Consider the following 17,310-nt stretch of genomic DNA (forward strand, 5'->3'; position numbering starts at 1 on the left):
GAACTTTCCTGGCAGCACCCCTTTATCCTTCCCCAATGATGGAATACTATTTTCTACAGATGACTGCATTCTTGGCGCCTGACAACTTTTCCAACGCTAAGCTAAACTGTTTTTGTTCACCCAGGCATTGTCTCTTACGTATGATTTTGAGACTTAAAGAGGCTGTTGTACTGTTGCATTGTAATGAATCATACATCACATAAGGATTCTAAATAGAATGAAAACATAAATCAATATTCATACTTAAAGAAAAAAAATTAGGGTAACTCACTGAAATGGAGATGCACAGGATTCATTATAGACAAGAGAAATTACACTTTGCAGCATACATAGACTCTCTGGTGACATTATATATAGCTTTTTTGTTTCAACTTTCAAGAAATCTTTGAATAGTTTTTCACTGCAACCCACATTAATCACTGTGCAGTGCTTGAAGAAGACCGTTTCTTTTAAAGTTCTGATTAAGTACATTTTTAGCCGTTGAAAACCTTTTGAAAACCATGTTGTGCTCAGAAAGGAGCCTAATAAATCCTTGAATATATAAACAAACACAAGGAACCTAATGTTATTACTATGAGGTCCACTCTAATAACAATTTTTAATGCTGTAAAGAATGCAGTAAAAGAGCAGAGAATACAATTGAGACATTCCCAGGATCATACACTTAAATTTTATAATACTTTAATGCTGCCATTTTTTAAAGTCCAGGTTTATGTACCAGTCAAACTCATGTTATCCTAACAACTCTGTGAGATTAGGATGAGAGAAAGTGATTGGCCCAAGGGCACTTAATGAGCTAAAAACACTGGAGTCGCCAGGGATGGGCTTACATCCAAATCAGGTCTCTCTGACTTCTTCCCATATAAACAAATGGCTGCCCTTCTTTCTCTAGAAAAAATAAAGCATCGCACTCAGGAACATCTCTGTGGTAGAACAAGTGTTGTTTGATTTCTTTTCATCCTCCTGGTTAGGGCTTTAACTCATTGTGTTCTATGTCAGTTTGTCTGGAATCAAGGATTCCTTCTAATGCTAAATCCACCTCTGTCAGGTTACACTGAGGAGTTATTGCTAAAGAAATCTTCAGCAACACATGTTTAGCTATCTTTTGGCTGGGAGGATTTAGGGAATTATGGGAAGTATAATTACCAGTGAACTCTCCAAAGAACTTCTTGCAGACAAGCCGCAGGAGGGGGCGGATATTTAATTTCAACTCTTCCTTGGTCAAGTGAATTCCCAGTTCATCCAAAGTTCGAGGCAGGGTGGTATCAACATCCCCAACTACCTGTGCAATATGGAGGCAGGAAAATGAATGAAAGATGTAGGTGTGAAGTTTCAAAAGATACTAAATTCATTGGAGGGGATGGCAATAGTGATTCACACTGACAATCTGAATATGACTCATGCCTCCTCCCTCCCTGTATCTGTCACTTTACTTTTTAAGCCAGGGGCCAACAAGCAATCATATAGACTGAAGGACTTCTATTATTCCAGCAAAGCTATTAATTTAGAGATGATAATCAATGAACTAAGTCCTCTAAACTGCACCTGATTACACCACTTACAGTTTAGATCTTTCCTTTTTAATTCAGAAATAAAGACCCAAGCAAACAGATCCTTGACAAATTTTGAAAAATTGGCACTGAACCTTCCAGATTCATCTGAAGGTCTTATTTCTAAATTATGTAATATTATGAAACAAACACATCAGCCCTCATTGGTCTGAAAATGGCCTGAGAAAAGGATTTCCAACAAAAGATTAACAAAAAGATTAACTATCAAAAGTGGAATAAAATAGAAACCAGTGGTTTCTTCTTTGGCCAAAATTAAAGAAAATCTTCTGAAATTGTTCCATATGGTATATGTTTTTTTATAAACTAGCATGTATGAATAAGAAAACGTCCTCTTTATCTTAGAGTGGCCGTGAAGAAAAAGACACATATTTCCATCTGTGGCAGTTTTTTCCTATGTTTTTTCCTTTTGATCTGAGGTGTTCTTGGAGATTTCTAAAATTATGAATCAAATAATTAATGTGTATCCACAGCTTGCTTTGTTGAATATATTTCTAGGGTCCAATGCAGATATTCTCTCTAAAGGATCAGTAGTATTTTTGCTGACTGCCGACAGAATGTCTATAACTAAACACTGGGAAGGTAAACCTGTTACTGGAGCTCTGGTTTCAGAACGTCTGGCACACTGCCATAGCAGAGAAGCTGACTTAGCATCTTCGCCTTCATAATGGACAAGTTAAAGCCTTCTCTAATACATGGTCTGATTTTATGGTTTATGCTAATCAAGGGAATTGTGACTGTTTTATCTCAGCTGAATATATTGATGTGTGGGAGGAATATTAAGGAAATACTAAGGTTTGGTTTTGCTGATTTGTTCTTATCTTTTAAAAAATCCATACAGGTAGTCTTCGCTTACTAACTGCCTCATTCAGCAACAGTTTGAAGTTATGATGGTGCTGAAAAAATAACTTTAGCCAGACAACAGCTTCTGGCAGTGTTCCTGAGGAGATCCTTCAAATCTCTGGTGGGATTTGAAGAAGGCGGTTGCAGCATGCAAACCGAAGAATATTACTGAACTGGAGGCCATTGCTCATGAGGAATGGGCTAAGATTCCTCAGGAACGCTGCCAGAAGCTGTTGTCTGGCTATGCATCTCGTTTGCAGCAGGTCATAACAGCAAAAGGGTGCTCTATTAGGTACTGAAGATGCTTGCCATGAAGGGGTTGAATCATTTTGAGACTGGAGAAGTCATGATAAGTTGCATTTTCAGTTGACTTTGGGGACACCACTTGAAGCATTTGTTGTGTAGAGCTATTTCAATTGCTTTTGTTTGATTTGTTCATTGCAAACAGCTGAAAGTCTGTACGTTTTGGCAATCAACCTGATTTGCAACGGGGGTTGAATAATTTCGATTGCAACTGTATCTAAAATAACTGAAGGAATGCCCTTTTGTTTACACTCCTACTTGTATACCAAGATCCTCTTCAGAGGGCCAGCTTTTTACTCTGTTATTGTTTTTACTGTATGTTTTATTATTTTATCTGGCATATTTTATACAATGTATGCTTTTATCAACAATTTTAACTTTCTGTTTGAATAGTTTTAATTTGCTCGTAAGCTGCTTTGAAATAAAATATATTACACAAACAATACAATGCTTCCTCCCAACCTCCTCTTCTTCTGAGATTAATGCACCGTCTCAATTTGTTAGTTCCACTGCAGATTGTCTGTTTTTTGTTGTTGCTAGAGAACAAGTCTCCCACAGAACTTTTTAACTGCTTGCTTCATTAAAAAGCTTTCCATATCTCTTTCCGGGATGTTTTTGCCCACTAGTTTATCTCTCAGTACAGGAAATGGGGCAAGATTAGACTTTGAAGTAAGGAAAAGAAACAACACTATATTTTTTGAAGTTTGTGCAAACAGGACAGATGTCAGAGCTAAAAGAGATTTTGGAAGCTTTCTAGTCTACCCTCGAGATATAACTACACAAGTGCTGGCAGATGGCTGTCATATTGTTGCTTAAATAGATGTAGCAAAATAAAGTCTATCACCGCTTGAGGCACATACCCAAAATGCTTCACTCGTGGGAAGGAAGGAGCAGTTCTCTTCTGCTCCATCTTTCTTCTTGAAATGACAAGTCTCCCATATTGTAAAAACAGCTTGCGTTTCAATATTCCCAATCAAAAGACATGTATACATTCACCAGAGTTATGAACATACCTGAGCCAGTATTTTGTAAAGAGGCTCAAGAATAAATTCCACAAAGCTTCGCTGGGAACTACTGGTTGGGGCTTTTTTAGTGTATTTTCTCCTAGAAAGTACAAAATGATACATAACTGAATATGCATGATAGTTCATCAAACCTAGTTAAAAATCCTGTTCTGATATTGTACCAAGATACTTAGGAAAATTCTAGCCATGTATTAAAGTAACTGGAAAGCAAAACTCAACAATGCCCCAATTTTATTTTCCCAACTATAATTATTAGATGACTATTAGGACAGATCAGAATAGCAGCTACAATTTCACTTTTTTTGTCAAGCATTGTGTCATGAGTAAGGATGGCGAGCAGGGGGCTCCCATCCAGGCTGTAAAGCGCATGCGTAGTACTGAGGAATTAAGCAACCATTCAAAGAGACACTGATCAGGCCCGCCTTAGCCTTTGGGGTTTATATGTCTGGGTTTTTCCCACGCTTATTCAGTTTGTTAGGATTCTGTTTATGTAGCAGTAATAAACATTAGAGTACTACTCCTTGTCTCAGCGTGTGTCTCACTGTTAGGACACATTGCTCTTGAACATCAGGTGACTGAAATTGGAGATTAGATGCCAGGTGGAATGCTACCACAGCTATGAAAACCTCTCCCGGAATGATTCAGGTACTGAGTGCTTGAGAAAGCAGAGTTTGATTTCCTTGCCAGAATAATCAGGAATGCATTTGTTCATTCATAAATACTGTATATTCCACTCCATTTCTGCATGAATGTGCATCCACAGAAGAGAAAAATCCCTTGCTCCCCTCTCTCAGGCCAAGGCATCCATTCACCCCATAGCTCACCAGTAACAGCAAAAATACCACAAACATAAACCACACTTGTTCCAGGCCCTTGTAGCAGTACTTCGACCCAACTCCAGTGGGGAAGTCAGGCTACACCACTACGTACCCCGCCAACTCCAGCCTATGTTGTTTTCAGTTTGGAATGCTGAATTTGTAATCCATAAACAAAGCTGCGTTAGGGAAAGCCTATCCAGCAAGGAGCACAACAGGCTTCAGCTCAGCCCTAGCAAGACCACGGCTTTGGGTTTTGCACCTCCCCATTCCAGGGACCTTCCATCTCTGATTGTGGATGGGGTTGCACTTCCTCAGACAGAACCACTGCACAATCTGCTCAAGGAGCAGGTGGCAGCCGTGGCTTGGAGAGCCTCTGCACAGCTTCGAGTTGTGTGTCAGTTGCACTCATTCCTGGATTGGGAGGCTGTGCTCACGGTCACTTCTGCTGTAATGACTTCCCAAATGAATTACTGCAATGCACTCCACATGGGGCTGCCCTTGAAGAGCATTTGGAACTTCAGCCAGTGCAGAATGCAGCAGTGTAGGCAGTTAATAGTACCTGTTTTTTGGTGCATGTGACATCACTGCTCCATGAGCTGCAGTGGCTACCAGTTTGCTTCCGGGTGCAATTCAAGTTGCTGGTAGTCACCTTTAAAGCCCTTTGTGGCTTAAAGCTGGGTTACTTATGGGACCATCTCCTCCTGGTTGTTTCTACCTGTCCCATTTGGTCCAGCAGGAGGGGCACACTCTGGGTCCAATCTTCGACAGATTGTTGGCTGGCAGGGCCCAGGAGGAGAGCCTTCTGCTGTGGCGCCCACCATCTGGAATATCATCCCTCCAAAGTTCAGACTGGCCCTGTCCCTGCTGGCCTTCTGTAAGCCTTGAAGACTTGGTTCTGCACTCAAGCCTGGGGTTCAGGTGTGTAACAGAGCCTATTTTTGGTTGTAATGATTGACTTTTTTTTAAGTTCTGGGCTGCTGTGTGTTTTACCTTTTTGTGTACGTTTTTATCACTTTAAATATTTTTTAGCTGCCCAGAGTCATGTATTTGAGATGGGTGGCCATATAAATCTAATAAATAAATAAATAAATAAATAATGAGACAATAAAAAATAGTCGCTCCTTACGTCTTGGGATTGAAGTAGATATCTCCCCACAGTCGCTTAGCAAACTCCTGGTAATTGATGTCTCCTGTAACAAGCAGAAAGAAGTTGTTGAATCTCTCACTTCAGTTACAACTATCTGTACAATAGCCAGTTTCCAATAGTTTATTTCTCTTTTCCATTCTAATGTGGATGAGAAAATGAAATAGAACTTAATGAGGAACTGCACTGAAAATGGAAATGCTGCTGCTTGAGAAGGAAAACCTCTCAAGATACCACAGAATCCAAATTCTGCCTCTGAATATGAGACTTTCCCCCTCAGTAAGCAACTGGGTAATTTACAAAAAGTTACAACCCTTCACGGTGGATATAACACTTTTGACCTTATTTCACCCTTCTGGTCTTAATACTGAAGGAAGCAACCTGTGACCAGAGGCCTGTATTCTGTCTATGTGTTACAGCATTCCATCCTTGGAATCCTTTTTACCAGTGGCCCTTCTCTGCCCACCACAACTTGAAATTTTACCAACTGAAACTGAACATCAGCATACACAAATTACAATTCCAGATGCAACAGACTGCTTAGTGGTCTGCTAATTGGGAGACAGAACTGGGAGACTGAAAACTGGGTGTGTAATAAGGAACAAATTGAAGGAACAAATTGAGAGGATGCTATGTTGATCTAATAAATGGATTTGAGAATTAAGAAACAATAGAGAGGAGTGTGACTATGCAAAAGGGACTAACATAAGCAGGTGCAAGAGATCAGAATGGCCCGAGAGCAGGTATAGGTGCACGAATGTAGCACGAGCATGTAGTGTGTGAAATCCTTGCAAGAACACTGAAATGAGCCTATGGCAGAGACAAGATGAGAAGTTCTTATTCAATAACAACTCTTTAGCTGCTAGATGTTTTTGCATGGGATGCAAAGAGCTGGGGAAAAAGAGATCAAGGAAGTCACTGAGGTAAAAATGGAAGTGCTTCAAAAGTCACTTGGGAAATCTAATATTCTGTTATTTTGTGTGATGGACTACAGTAAGGCAGCTGGTTCTCAGGAAGGAGGGAGCGCATTCCAAGGAGGGGAGCAAGATAAAACACAGTCCGGAGCTGGAACATGGGAAGACTAAGAGGTTCAAAGAGCCATGCCCTAGAGCCTCCCAGGTTATTTTCCCTTAGGTAGAGTAGCTTTAGTCTGGCAAGATTCTGTCTATATGGTGTGAGCAAATAAAGAACTGAAGTTTGGCTGGATTGATTCTTTGTTGTTCTTGGGCTGGACCTGACATTTTGTGATCTGCTGAATTCTAATATCTAGATCTAATCTAAATCTAAATACATATACACAACCCGTACTTAAATACCAACACTAAAAAGAGTAAAAATATAACAAACACTTACATGGATAAAGAACATCTGGATTTTGCAATTGGATTTTGCAATCTCTTTTGGATAAGAGACCAGGATTTCTCAACTCACATTTTGTCTGACACTTACCATACATATCAGCATAGATCTTGGCAAAAGAACCCAGCGTGAAACAAATGCTGTACTGAGAGCTGGCAAAACAGACATTGCCCAAAAGAGGTGAAAGGATCAGGTTCTCATCTGTGGAATACATGCTGAAAACAAGGAAGTTTGAAATCAGACAACTTCATCAAGAGAAACCGTAAGATTGTAACATAAACATGAACTCAAACCAAAGCTTTTGCCAGGAAATTCATTGTTTTGAATTAATTACCATCTATGAAGACAAGTTTTAGTCAACGAAACTGAGATGTACGTGTTTAGGTTACCTAGACTATTTTCATTATGGTAACAAGAAGTAAAATGATATGAAACAACACACAGATTTTATTTACTGAATAACGTTCCATCATACTTCCTTCAGTATCTCCCAGTGGTAAGCTTAATGAAGTTTTGATTAACTGGTTAAAACCAATTTAATTTGTCTACCTTTTAACCAACTAATTGGCTAAATGCAAATAATTTGCACTTGTCATCAATATCCAGTGACACAGCAGTTAGAATAGGACTAGGCTAGGCCTGGGGAAACCCAAGTTCAAGTTTTCATTCAGTCATGGCACCCTATGAGGAATTTTAGGCCACTTATTCCCTTTCTTCCCAACCACTCTCACAAGGTTGGTATATTGTGAGGAAAAAATTAGGATGGTTCCATATATGTTGCCTTGTGCTTTGAAGAGAAAAAACTGGATTGAAATAAAATGAAATAGTTTGGCACTTAATCTCCATGAGGTAATGGAGTCACTGGAAGTCAGGTGGCATATGTATTTAATAAATAACAACAACAACAGGATTTCCAACTTTGGAATGTCAGGCAACAAGGTGAAGTCTTCAACACACTTGATCCACATTTTAAACGGGGGGGGGGGGGGTCCTGAATGATGAATAAATATAAAAATAGGTGAAAATCATATACTTTAAAATAACCACTGGGATATGAATCTTCCCAAATTTGACATTTTAAAAATTTGACATTTAAGGAAGCTCGCTATTGTTCTTAGTTAATATCTACATCAAATGTTGAGGCTGTGGGATTCAAGCATATCCATTACAAATAGTCCCATTTCTGTACCTGATCAAGCCATTGACTTCATCCACTATGTGCCGCAGTTTATAATAGGCATCAGTAGGTGGCAGCTTCAGTTCCAATATCAGCCGGTCAATCTTGTTAATACACACTGTCACTGCCAACCTTTCCTGCACTGCATGCTTGATCAACCGCTCAGTGTTGAGCATGACCTAAATGGAAACACAATAGGTAAGAGCACCAGGTAGGGTTTGAGGAAGAAAACAGTAAACCTTATCTGGTGCAGGAGCAGTCTACAGAACAAGAATGCTCAACTGTAGGCTTGTCTGTCTTATCTATCTATCTTTCTATCTACCTACCTACCTTCTTAGCGTTTTTCCCACACTATGGCATATCTGTCTCCATTTGGCTCGGCCCAAGGCATTCTCAGGGGTGGCGTTCACGCATTCCATGTCCTCCTTAATGCAGTCCTTATCTATCTATCTATCTATCTATCTATAATATAAATATAAATATAAATATTAGAATAAAAATGTTTACTGCAACATTGTCTTTTTTTAAGACAATGACTTTTCACAAAAACAAATCTCTATACCACATAAGGAAGTTAGCAAGCAAAAGGTGTAGGTGCATTATTTTATTTATTTTTCAAATTTCTATCACCACCCATCTCTCCCAAAAAGGGGACTCATGCTTAACAGATTGAGCTACCAATTCAAATGGCTCACAAGGAGGAGAAAGAAAGACATTGGCCTCTGAAGTCTTTTCTTGAAATTGTGAGAACAGAGATTTCAGAAACCACCTTGAGGCTCAAATGCCCGACTGCTTCAGAAATTTCCGGTAAATTTAATGATGTAACCCACATGCTCCCAAACTTTCTCGCCTCATGACACCCTTAGGGTCTTGGTAATTTTTTCATCATGCCCCTAGGCCAAAACTGTAAACTACCTCAAGCTAGTAGTTTGCGATCCAGTAGCACCCTTGTGAGTTCACTGCAGCACCCTGGGGCACTGCAACACACAGTTTGGGAACTGTAGATGTAACACGTTTCTTTTCCTGACCTGGGTTGATACTTGAAACACTATCATCACTTCTCCTTTTCATTTTATGTAATCATTTAGGCTGGAAACATCCTGCTTTCAAATTTTGGAAAAAACTAACTGTTCTTGGTGCTGGCTATAATTTTTAACAAAAGAACTTCCTTTCTGCCTAGATAATCTGTGTACTTGCTCCCAACCTAAGAGAACACACACACTCACCCCCTCAGCTGCATCAATGAAAAGTACCACACCATCAGAAATGCGAAGACCTGCTGTGACCTCATCAGAGAAGTTTACATGGCCTTTAGGAGTTAAGAAAGAAAAACCACAATTCAGAAATGGAAAATCATGACATTCTTTTCTTAGGAAATGAGGTTAATTAGAGCATGAGAAATCAGTCTTTGGCCCATTGTGCTTCAAAGCTTTGAATGCTGCAAGTCAAAGGCATTCTTTACACCCCACAGTGAAAAAGGGAATACTGCCGACATCAAAATACCCTTAAAGAGTTTGCTGATTTTCAGTGTTCCAGAAATTCATGAAAACAAGAGCTTCCCCTGAATTGGTAAACCTTGAATATGTCTTGGCTTGAAGCTTGTTTTGGAAAGGAAAACTTGCAGCTCTGTCACAGAATATCTGCAGACTTTATGTACATAAAATATAAAGTACAACCTATAGCACCCTAAGTAAGCTTAGAAAGAACATATTTAAAATTCTGAAGACCTTAGTGGAGAGACCATGCTAAATTAGTGAGACCAATGGTTTCATTCAGTGTAACTGCATCTTCATGTGCTAGATAGTAGGGCTGCGCCTACATCAAAAATGATTTGGAAGATCTTCAGACCTTGTCCAAGCACAGTACCTCTGTGCTATTTGTTAAAACTGCCTCTCTTTTTTCAGGTTTGTGTGCTAGCCTTTAGAAAAATGCTACTATTTTAAGGAATCCATTCCTTAAAGTCAACATAACTCTCAAAGTAGTAGCACCATTTTCCTTAGGCTGGCCTAGAAGCCTGAAAAATAATGAGGTACTATGATGATGTGAGCTCCAAAAATTCCTTTCAAATCATTTTCAAAAGATACACATCTTTTTTTCACATCTATATGAAGCCACTGTGTGAAGTCATACAACAGTCTGGGATGCAGTATCATCAATATGTTGATGGCACCCAACTTTACATTGTCATCTCAGGCTGTAGGGGAGATGCTGTCAATGTCACAGTAATTGGAGTCTTTAAGGGTCCGGATGGGAGAACATATTCAAGCTGAACTGTAATGAGATGAACTTGCTGCTTATACAAAGGGGTCCTATGTCAACGCCAGCGTATCTCTGGATTGGCAGGCATTACCCTTGAAAGAGTACAGTAGGTTCATGATCTGGGACTTCTCCTGGACTCATAGCTTCTGCTAGGAAAAAAGGTGGAGGCCATAGCTAAGGGGACCTTTCCTTGGCTTTGGCTAGTGCACTGATTGTGATCCTATCTGGTGCAAGAGGACCTAGCCACAGCAATTCATGCCCTCATCACTACCTGACTGGATTAGTACAAAGTGCATTACATGGGGCTGCCCTTGAAGAAAATTTGGAAACTACAACTGGACCAGAATGCAATGGTCTGCATTTTTACTGAGACATGACATTGGGAATTTGTAACACAAATTCCGCAACTGACTGCTATACGTTTCTGAGTATAATTTAAGATATTGGTATTGACCTATAAAGACCTTCGAGGCTTGGGTCCTCTGTATCTACAGAACGATGTAAATCTGTATTTACGTCGGCTCAACCTATCAGATCTTGTAGGAAACAGCTACTGGTGTGGTGGGGAGAGCCAACACTAGGCAACGCTGCTTCTTTGTAGCAGCCCTATTATTTTGGAATGGCTTCTCACTGAAGATAGACTCATCCCTCTCTTTAGTTTTCTAAAACTATTAAAAAAACAAATTATTTCAGAAAGCATTTTCATGTTCTTGCCAACTTAATTTCTTGAGTTACTTTTATTATAATATTTCACTCATTTATTTATTGTCATTTATGTTCATTTTCTACGTAGATGTTTAAATTGTCATTTCATTGTATTCACTGTAACCCACTGAGAGTTATTTGAATATGGCAGGGTATAAATCCAGTAATTAAATACATCTTTATTAACTACAGTTCTAGGACAATAATAGGACAATTCATACTGTTACTTTGCTCACGACTGCAACTTTCTCCCTCTAGTAGAACTTCAGGAGGTACAAATGTCAAGAATTGCATGTCATTAAATATATAAACTGCGGTTGTTGCATGTCATTTATCCTTTTGTGCCATCATTTTTGCAGATTCTCTTTTTAAATATAGCAGGGTAAAAACCTCTTAGCCCAAATTTCGGCTGCCTTATACGTAGGTCTCTTGCCAGTTCAACTCACCAGGTGTGTCCATGATATTGAAGAGAAATGATTTGCCCTTGGTGTCTGGGAGGACAATGGTCACTGGTGTGCTTTTAATCCCAACACCCCTCTGAAAGAAAAACAAGATCATGATAGAGGTAGAAATAACTTTTTCATCTGAAACCAGAGACCATAATTTAGGACAGAGGATGGTAAGAAATGACAAGAGAATAAGCAAAAATTGCACACATTTCTGGAACTATAACATTAAGACATAAGGATAGTTATACGGCATAAATGCTGTTATACGGCATTTCACAGCATGAAAATCCTGGAGCTCCAAAATAGATAAAGGTATGAGAACCTGAGACCTTTCTTCTAGGTTTTGTGCTATAGATAGGCAGGGGAATAAAAATTCTGGAATTTCCTTACATTTATATGCATTCTAGGTTAGATCAAATTCCCCTTTCCCAAGAAAAACCAGAATAAAAGTACAGAAAAGAACAACTGAAATCAATGTGGAGTTACAACATCTTCCTTCCTGGAAAAGCTAAAGCATTTGGAATTTTTAAAATTAAGGGGAAAAAGGATAGCAAAAGAAAAAAAACCTGAAATGTGTGGATTTATATCTGGAAGGGGAGAAAAGGAAGATGTTTTCCAGTGAAACTTGTTGACAGGAGGTTCTGCTGAGGTAAATGGAACTGCTTCCTTATGCAAGTACTGAAGTATAAAAAAATATTAAATATGGATTGGGATAGGGAACCTGTAGCATTCAAGATGTTGCTGAAACAAACTTCCCACCAGCCTTAGCTTGCATAGCCATGCTGGATGGGGCTACTGGGAACTGTAGTCCAGTAACAACTAAGACCTACATGTTTCCTATTCCTTAAGTTAATTTTAGTTCCAGAGACGCTAACAGCAAATAGGGGTTTTTATGAAGTTACATGGGCCATCTGATAGGTCACTGCAGAAAAAAATATGCCGAATAAAATGGACTTTTTGCCTAATATAACAGGCTTTTTTATGTTTTTGCCAGAGTTGAACCAAAACTTATTGTTGTGTGGTTTTATATAGTTTTTTGTACTTCAGAATGTTGCAGGAATATAATGAAATAGGTAATTCAGCACAATATGCAAGATGCAAAGAATCACTTCCAAAAGGGCATAAACCAGTATTAAAGACCTAAATATACTTACCTCTTGCTCGGTGAACAGAATATCTGTATAGCAAAGCTGAGAAAAATAAAACAGAAATAGCATTGCTCAGAGACTGGATTAAAGGAGGCAGAATATTTTCATCCAGACCATCTTAGTAACAGTGAGTGCTGTTTCTCCTTTACTTCTGTTTTTCCAGCATGCTCTCAGTATGTCATATGAGAGGTCTCAGAGATCTGCTCCTGGAATACTCTGCTGTGTTTTATGATTTTATTATTCTTTAGATTTATAACCTGCTTTTCCTCCAAGAGCTTGAAACTGCTTATATGGGGCTCACCCTTCATTTCATCCTAACAGTCTTGTGAAGCTGTGCTGTGTTTGAGAGAGGGGCCCAAAATCACTATTGAATTTCCATGGCAGAGGGTAGACCTGAACCTGTGTCTCCTGGCACCAAAGTCCCAAGAAAACTGACCTGGCCTGTCTGCTGAACACAATCCAAGAATAATGGACTATCTAATTGGAAGACTAATCACTTTTATCTGTTTTACAGTGCCATAAACCTACTTCCCAAAGAATGGAAACAAAGCACCATGGTAACTTACATCCTGGTCGTATCGCTTCCTGATCTCAGGATGTGTCTGTTCAATCAGGCAATCCACAAAACAAGTCTGAAGGCATTAGAAAAGGAAAAAGAAATGACACATCGGTTAGCTAAATACCCAGTCCAAGAAGCATAAAGATGTGGCTTCATAGCTCTTTTTACCAATTACGAGCAATATTTTGGGCCCCATATTCTGGGATGCAACCAAGCAGCATGGGGGTGGGGGGATGGGGAGTGTTAAAAAAATCAAGATGGTGATTGGGACCACCATTTTGACTCTTCTGACACACACTGCAGACACTCCTGTTTCACATATTTTAGAGGTGTATAAAACAGAAATCTATTCACTAAGAGAGTTCAACAGTGCAGGAAGCCAACGTAAAGCATCTTCAATGGTCAATCTGTCTAATGAAAAGGAGCTTACTCTTATTCTTAGTAAATGGCTCCTTGTTCTTACTGATAGTTTTCATAACATTCAACCAGAATTTGCTTTCCTGTAATTTAAGACCATTATTCCATGCCTTGCATTTTTTTAATACCCCCACATCCACTAGACAGTTTGCTTGCCCTCTTAATAACTTTTCTTTTAGAAATTCATTCTTTCCTAGATCTAATGACACTCCTCAAAAGAGTCCCTTTTGGGAGATGGGTGGTGATAAATTCGATTATTATTATTATTAAATAAATAAATGTTTGCCTTTTCATTTTCTTCCCCACTCTGCATCTATTTTCCATAGCATTTTATGGAAGTGTAGCTATCCCAGCTTCACTTGTAGGCAGGCAAATAACTTCAGTATCTTTTCCTTCCACACAACCAAATTTTGAAACTACTTCTACAAGGAAGAGTCATAATGCTACAATTAAACCATGCCTTATTTGTTATAAATATGCCACAATCACTGAAAAGCACTACCAGTTTTTACTAAATTATTTAAAAACATACAATTCACTTTAAATTAAATGCATTAAAAACTCCTACAAAAATAATCAACAGAAGTCCAATGTAACTGATATTCATGTTGATAATTCCAGCAAACAAAACATCATCTATTGCCTTGCAAACAAAGCTTCAAAAACAAAGAGCTATTCCTAGTCTGGGAAGTGATTACTGCATCTTCTTGCACTGACAATAATACATTTCAAATATACGCATTACTGAAAGGAATAGCTTCAAGAGCATCTTAGAGACATCAGAGTTAACTCCCTCATGACTAATAACGCTTAGAATGATTTTACAGAGCCCTAAATCTCTACAGGGAAGTTTTTTTTACTACCACATTTATTAAACAAACTAGCCAACCTTATGAGTGAGCATGTTAACTGATGCTCACCTTCCCATGGTGTAGGTGCCCACAAAGTGTAACATTCCGGATCAGTTCCGAATTGTCCATCAAATCTGCGAGAAAACTAAGAGAAGAAGATCAAAGAGAGGAAACAGCCGTTAGTGGTAATCACTGCCAAAGAAAGTTTCCTTACAGCTGCTTTGGTCTCTCACCTCATCCTTGTCAGAGGCAGAAAAATCATTACAGCCTTACCAGTTTTTGCGAATCTTTACTTTGTAGCTGTGTCTTTAAATAGCTTAAATGAATTTCCCAATGCTGGAGTGATAAGGATATGATTTCTCAAAGTCTCTCTACGAAATGGAAGAGTTCTTCTCATAGTAAAATGTACACAGCAAGATTATTGCCCCACTGAACTGAGGCAGGAAGAGAGCAAGATGAGCAGCTGCACAACTGCTGCATCAATGTCAATTAAAGTCCAGTGAAACTTGTCTGGTGTTATGACTGGTGTAATATTCTGCATTCCTCATCTCTCTTTCACATTACTGGCCTTTCCCAGCAAACAGGAGGGGAAGGGAAGAAAAACTATGTAGTGCTGATTGTAAGTTCTGCAGATACTGAGATAAGTTGGAAAGAATTAGTATATGACAGAGGGCTTCTGATTGGTCAACAAAAAATGAGTAAAATACACTCTGTGTGCGTGTGTATTTGAGTACGAGGGTGATTACATAAAAATGGGTTTAGGGGCTAATGCTTACAAGGGTAGTGCAGAAACACAAGAAAAGTGTTGTAATATGAACTAAAGCATCTTTCACAAAGCTTGCACATTGCATATAAGCTGGACTACATTTCCCAGAAGATGATACAAGTTCAGATGAATACAGTAATCACTAAATCTTTTACTGGCCAATTCGTAAAGCTGTGAATAAGAAAAGTACTGGCAGAAACAAAAATAATAATGAGTCTTGGATGGAAAAGAAGAGGGAAAAGAAATAAATCCAAAGTTCTACTCACTCCATCTCATATACGGTAATTGGCAATGTTTGCTCCATGAGGGAAAATTTCTTGGTCTTCACTGGTTTAATAATAGGTTCTACAGTAAAAGAAAGCATTTAAAAATATTGTCTTTAAAGGGAAAGCAAGGCATTCCTTAGTCACCTAGCGATCAGTGGGAAAAGGTGCAATAATACATGCTTTGCGTGTCACAAATCTCAAACTGAATTCCATGGATTTCTGATTTATGTGCAAAAAGGCTGGGAAAGAGAAATTTCCCAGGTATCAGGTACTGAATGTAACTAATAGCACATTAGACAGAACAATATATTTTGGCTTAGTTCTCACTGGTGTATAACATCTAGCCTGAAATATAGCACGGCAAATCAGTGTTCATATATGCTGTTCTGTGCAAAAGAATAAATATAAAACAGATCTCTTGATAAGGGTTAGTGCTAGCTTTACACGTACTGGGAGTTTCACATATTTCCTTAGTACAGGAAGATGTACCTAGCAGCTACATCTGTGTCCCATCAGTATCAGGAGGTTTTTTAGTTATTTTTTTAAACACTCACTGTGTTTTAATGCTCCTTGAAAAAAAATAAAGAAAAAACAACTATTCAGTTGTTGTTTCTTTATTTTTTTTAAATTGAAGTTATATAAACTATTCTTGAGATAGAATGAGGATAGAATACAGATATAGTGACAGTTAGGCAGTTCCTATTGATGCTTAAGTAGATAAATACATTTAACAGAATAGTTTTAAGACTGGTCAGACATATCTTTTTTTCTAGCCCTGAAAGGTGCTATGAGCTAAATATCTGACACTGGCCGCTAGAAATATCTTTCCAGGCCTGCACTGTGGACACCTTTCAGATGGGGAAACATCTTTATTTGCCACTTATGCTGTAATCTAGCCTTTCTACCCAAGGTTTGGCTGCCTTCTCATCATGTTAATGGAACAGTCTTCCCCAAGCTGGTGTCATTGGGATATGTCAAATTACAACTGTGAGATCCTCTCTGGGGTAGCGGCTAAAGCAATGGGGTAGAAACCAGGAGACTGCGAGTTGTAGTCCTCCCACAGGCATGAAAGCCACTGGTGATATTGCACCAGCCACTCTTTCTAAGCCCAACACAACTCACAGGGTTGTTGTTGTAGGGAAAATAGGAGGTAGGAGCATTAGATAAGTATGCCACCTTGAGCAGACCAAAAAGAAAATGAATTAAATAAATAAACAAAAAAAAACAAAAACAAAAAAAAACTCTGATCACTCCCAGGAAAGCTGGCTGGCTTTTAAAGCAGTTGTAATCCAACAAAACTGAGCTAAGGTTGGAGAAAACTGTAATAAGTTATGCAAGAAATTGAGTGCTACCATTTAAATTTCTTACCTGTAAGAGGCTGTGTATCTTCCTCCTGCACTATGGTTTCTACTTCTGGACCATATACCTCCTCAGCAGTTGGATAATATTTCTTATCCTCATGCAACACTATGTCCATCCCAGGGTGATCTTCATCATGGTCTCCCATGTCATCGTCGTCGTCGTCATCATCATCAGGCTGAAACCAAAACAAATTGCCCTCAGCCAACTGCTAATAATTAGAATCCCACTTACAGAATTTAGGGCTGGTGTATACATTCACAGTTATAACTTGCAAACAGATATGCACATTGG

The 17,310-nt window shown here is 38.8% G+C and overlaps 1 protein-coding gene across 2 annotated transcripts in view; it reads right to left on the minus strand.

Moving 5' to 3' along the window:
- EFTUD2 (elongation factor Tu GTP binding domain containing 2) overlaps nt 1–17,310 on the minus strand; it is a 39,097-nt gene that overhangs the window by 20,295 nt on the left and 1,492 nt on the right. For both annotated transcript variants that reach the window (XM_063300536.1, XM_063300535.1), the window contains exons 3-14: nt 17,026–17,194; nt 15,658–15,736; nt 14,695–14,770; nt 13,365–13,430; nt 12,805–12,840; nt 11,648–11,738; nt 9,464–9,546; nt 8,250–8,416; nt 7,151–7,275; nt 5,684–5,747; nt 3,728–3,818; nt 1,147–1,282 (exon numbers count right to left, since the gene is read on the minus strand). In XM_063300536.1, the coding sequence (XP_063156606.1) occupies nt 1,147–1,282; nt 3,728–3,818; nt 5,684–5,747; nt 7,151–7,275; nt 8,250–8,416; nt 9,464–9,546; nt 11,648–11,738; nt 12,805–12,840; nt 13,365–13,430; nt 14,695–14,770; nt 15,658–15,736; nt 17,026–17,194 (1,183 nt within the window). The remainder of the gene's footprint in view (nt 1–1,146; nt 1,283–3,727; nt 3,819–5,683; nt 5,748–7,150; nt 7,276–8,249; nt 8,417–9,463; nt 9,547–11,647; nt 11,739–12,804; nt 12,841–13,364; nt 13,431–14,694; nt 14,771–15,657; nt 15,737–17,025; nt 17,195–17,310) is intronic.

The sequence above is a fragment of the Candoia aspera genome, chromosome 4, assembly GCF_035149785.1.
Source record: "Candoia aspera isolate rCanAsp1 chromosome 4, rCanAsp1.hap2, whole genome shotgun sequence".
NCBI lineage: Eukaryota > Metazoa > Chordata > Lepidosauria > Squamata > Boidae > Candoia > Candoia aspera.